The sequence below is a fragment of the Neophocaena asiaeorientalis genome, unplaced genomic scaffold (assembly GCF_003031525.2).
Source record: "Neophocaena asiaeorientalis asiaeorientalis breed wild unplaced genomic scaffold, Neophocaena_asiaeorientalis_V1.1 scaffold540, whole genome shotgun sequence".
Classification (NCBI taxonomy): domain Eukaryota; kingdom Metazoa; phylum Chordata; class Mammalia; order Artiodactyla; family Phocoenidae; genus Neophocaena; species Neophocaena asiaeorientalis.
This window is the reverse complement of record NW_020172141.1, coordinates 3,846,099-3,849,632: the sequence shown is the minus strand read 5'-3', so window position 1 is coordinate 3,849,632 and position 3,534 is coordinate 3,846,099. Positions and strand designations below refer to the sequence as shown.

The following is a 3,534-nucleotide window of genomic DNA, read 5'->3' as shown; positions in this document are numbered from 1 at the left end:
GGAGAAGCCTCCAGGGCATGGGGTGGGAGAGGGGGGCTCCGCGGTGGAGGAAGGGTCGGGGGAGAAAGCGGGGCTCAGCAGAGAGTCCACCGACAGAGTCTAGATTTCGTCTCCTCAGAGCACGACCAAAGCACCCTAACTGTAAAGCGTGACTAAAGCTCCGCAACGCTGATCCAGACAAGAACAAAAATAAAAACAGGCCAGGGTGAGGGGGGCTTATGCTTCAGAGCAGACACCGGGAAAAACTACTGCGGCCCCCGCCGCCCAGCGCCTGGGCACCTCCAGAGCAGGACCGGGAGCCCTTCTCAGGAAAGTCGCCGCGGAGCCCGCTGTGCTCCAACCAAAGCCCTGAAAACACCACATTTATGGGGCCGGGGCCTTGAAAGAAGGAGCGAAGGGCCCCTCCCCCACCCCCGGCCGGAAGTACGCTTCTCTCCCGAAGGCGCCCCTCTGCCGCGCACGCGCACTCAGTTACTAAGCAACGTCGGTGCCTAACCACTCCAGCCAGAGCCCAGCAACAGCCGAGCCGCCGTGTTCTCCACCAATCAGCGCCGGCCTCGCCTCACACGCCTCACCAATCAGCGCCGGCGCCGCAAGGAAGTTTCCAGAGCTTTCGAGGAAGGTCCCCTTAACTCGAATTCATCCGCCCGATAATTTTCCTACCTTTTCCGAAAGGAGGAGAAGGATCACCTGGAAGAGAGGTGAGCTGACTTGTTAGGATCCTTTGCTCGGCTCTAAGCAATTTAGGGCTCAGGCGAAGGGCCTAACTGCGTCGCGGGAGGTGGGGGCCGAGCGAACTACTTTCAGCGGCGCACGGACACGGCGCCTACGTAAGAGTGATAAGTGCCGCAACAGACGTTGCATAAATTTCGGCCCTGCCGAACCGGAGCGTTCAGAGGCGACTGGCATTGTTGGGACCTGCTACGTTGGGGGTAGAGGTGACTCGGCGTCTTTGAATTCGCAGCATTTTCGGATTCGCTCACAGGTTGGGAGAGAGGGAGTGGGCTGGGGCTTCTGGAAAGGTTTTAATTTGAATCCCGACGTGGAGAAGGTATCGCACCGTACTTCCGTCTAACCGGATTTTTATTTTAATGCCGCCATGATACTAGGTTTGGGGGAAATTGGGGCGGGGGCATTTTAACGAAATATCTGTAGCGGTTAAGGGAGAGAGAATGGATGTTAATGTCAGAAAGCACTTTTGATTCTCCCATCCCGTTTGGTTGCCGTCTTGACTAAGGAATTTTGTGTTCAGTGACTAACTTAACGGTTAGTCTAGTAATTGGGGGAGGTTTGTGAGTCATTAACGCAGTTAAGAATAATAAACTGTTCGTTGTAAAGAATTGATTACCTGTGAAAGCAGTAAAAAATCCTGAGGTGAAACACTGTTTTACTTTGTAGGTCAAAATGCAGATCTTCGTGAAGACCCTGACCGGCAAGACCATCACCCTGGAGGTGGAGCCCAGTGACACCATCGAGAACGTGAAGGCCAAGATCCAGGATAAGGAAGGCATCCCCCCTGACCAGCAGAGGCTCATCTTCGCAGGCAAACAGCTGGAAGATGGCCGCACTCTCTCTGATTACAACATTCAGAAGGAGTCGACCCTGCACCTGGTCCTCCGTCTGAGGGGTGGTATGCAGATCTTCGTGAAGACCCTGACCGGCAAGACCATCACCCTGGAGGTGGAGCCCAGTGACACCATCGAGAACGTGAAGGCCAAGATCCAGGATAAGGAAGGCATCCCCCCTGACCAGCAGAGGCTCATCTTTGCAGGCAAACAGCTGGAAGATGGCCGCACTCTCTCTGATTACAACATTCAGAAGGAGTCGACCCTGCACCTGGTCCTCCGTCTGAGGGGTGGCTGTTAATTATTCAGTCTTGCATTCATAATGCCCAATAATGGCATCACCCTGCATTCTAGCTATTTGCCCCAATTTAAGATAGTTTCAGTAGTAGCTGAACTTGTTCAAAATGTTAATAAAGGTTTTGTTGCATGGTAGCGCATTTGGTGTCTGTTGTCCTGAAATTATGTAGTGATGGTGGGGACTCCTAACTGGTTAAAGTGGTGTTCAAAGAAGGCATTTAACTTGAGGTGGTCAATATGACCAAAATTAAGTCACTTGACTTTGATAAACATTGGGTGTGCCAAGGTGTAGGGACTTTTGTCCTTAGTTCAAGATCATTTACAAGTTAGGATTCTGGTGTCATTAAAACAAAGTGTAAGAATTTAAAACTATTGAATATGGAGGCATATTGAGAGAAAGCAAACTTGCCTGTGTGCCTCCACCTCAGATGGTGGTCCAGGCTGCTCAGTTGTGCTTTCAGTATCATTATTTGTTGACTATCCTTGTGCATTTTTTTTTTCTTTCTAGTGCATTACATTTAAGTCCTCAGCCTTAGATAATGATATAGAACCCTAATTCTGTTTTATGTGAACTGAGCCAAGAACCAAGTGGAGCCCTAGTCAACAAAGGTGGAGAGACAAATTGCTTGAAAGAATTCCTGAGTTAAAAGGGTATACTAGGGCTTCCCTGGTGGCTCAGTGGTTGAGAATCTGCCTGCTAGTGCAGAGGACAAGGGTTTGAGCCCTGGTCTGGGAAGATCCCACATGCCGCGGAGCATCCAGGCCCGTGAGACACAAATACTAAGCCTGCGCCTCTGGAGCCTGTGCTCCACAACAAGAGAGGCCACGATAGGCCCGCGCACCGCGATGAAGAGTGGCCCCCGCTTGCCATAACTAGAGAAAGCCCTCGCACAGAAACGATGACCCAGCACAGCAAAAATAAACTCCTACCCCCAACATCTTCTAAAAAAACAAAAAAAGGGTATACTAACCTAAGGCAACTTGCTGACTTGGGTGTGTTAGGCAGCAAATTAAGGTGGTTCCTAACATAACTGGTTCCTATGACTAACAGCTTTGCCTCACTGTAAGGGTAAGATTGCTCCAGTAAAAGAGATTCTCTAATTCAGGTCATGGTAAGAATCTTGTCTAAGCCCTACACAAGCAGTTTTTGTGCTGCTGTACCAATAACACTAGGCACTATGTTTCCAATACTGATAGAAAACCGAGAGAGTAAGAATCTGGGCACAAGGTACTCTTTTTTAATTTATTTTTTTACAATACTTTTAAGTTCTCAACCTCTTCCCCCTTCACAGTCGACTCGCTATAATGTAACTTCAGTGGACGTTCTCAACTTGGTACAAAGCAGTGGTGAGGGGAGGGACGTGCAAGTAAGGGGGAGGAGTTGGAAGCCCTCCTGGTTATCTCAATTTTGCACTATGCTAGGGAAATAGCTCTTCTGGTACTAAAGATGGTGTAACAAGAGCAATGTTGGGGTAAGAATCACTCAGGCATGTTACAAAAATGTAGAAAGCCAAGCATGTCTAGAAATACACCTTTGATAACTCCAGGTTTACCTGAGAAGTGCTTGGTGCATAGTTTTAGGAACTCTTCCCTAGCAGTAGCTTTTCTTAAACTTCTGTCCTAGGAATACTAAATTGGAATACTTACCTGGTTTTCTTGGTTAAGTTAGACT

The 3,534-nt window shown here is 49.1% G+C and overlaps 1 protein-coding gene across 1 annotated transcript; it reads left to right on the top strand.

Moving 5' to 3' along the window:
• The first annotated feature begins 834 nt into the window (after nucleotides 1-834).
• On the top strand, nucleotides 835-2,002 carry UBB (ubiquitin B). Its single transcript, XM_024753347.1, has 2 exons — nucleotides 835-985; nucleotides 1,399-2,002. Exon 2 carries the CDS (start codon nucleotides 1,405-1,407, stop codon nucleotides 1,864-1,866), a length of 462 nt encoding a protein of 153 aa, XP_024609115.1. The 5' UTR covers nucleotides 835-985; nucleotides 1,399-1,404; the 3' UTR covers nucleotides 1,867-2,002.
• The last annotated feature ends 1,532 nt before the right edge of the window (nucleotides 2,003-3,534 follow it).

Excerpts from the sequence above, each read along its gene's own strand:
- UBB (XM_024753347.1), top strand. The coding sequence starts at position 1,405 with ATGCAGATCTTCGTGAAGACCCTGACCGGCAAGACCATCACCCTGGAG.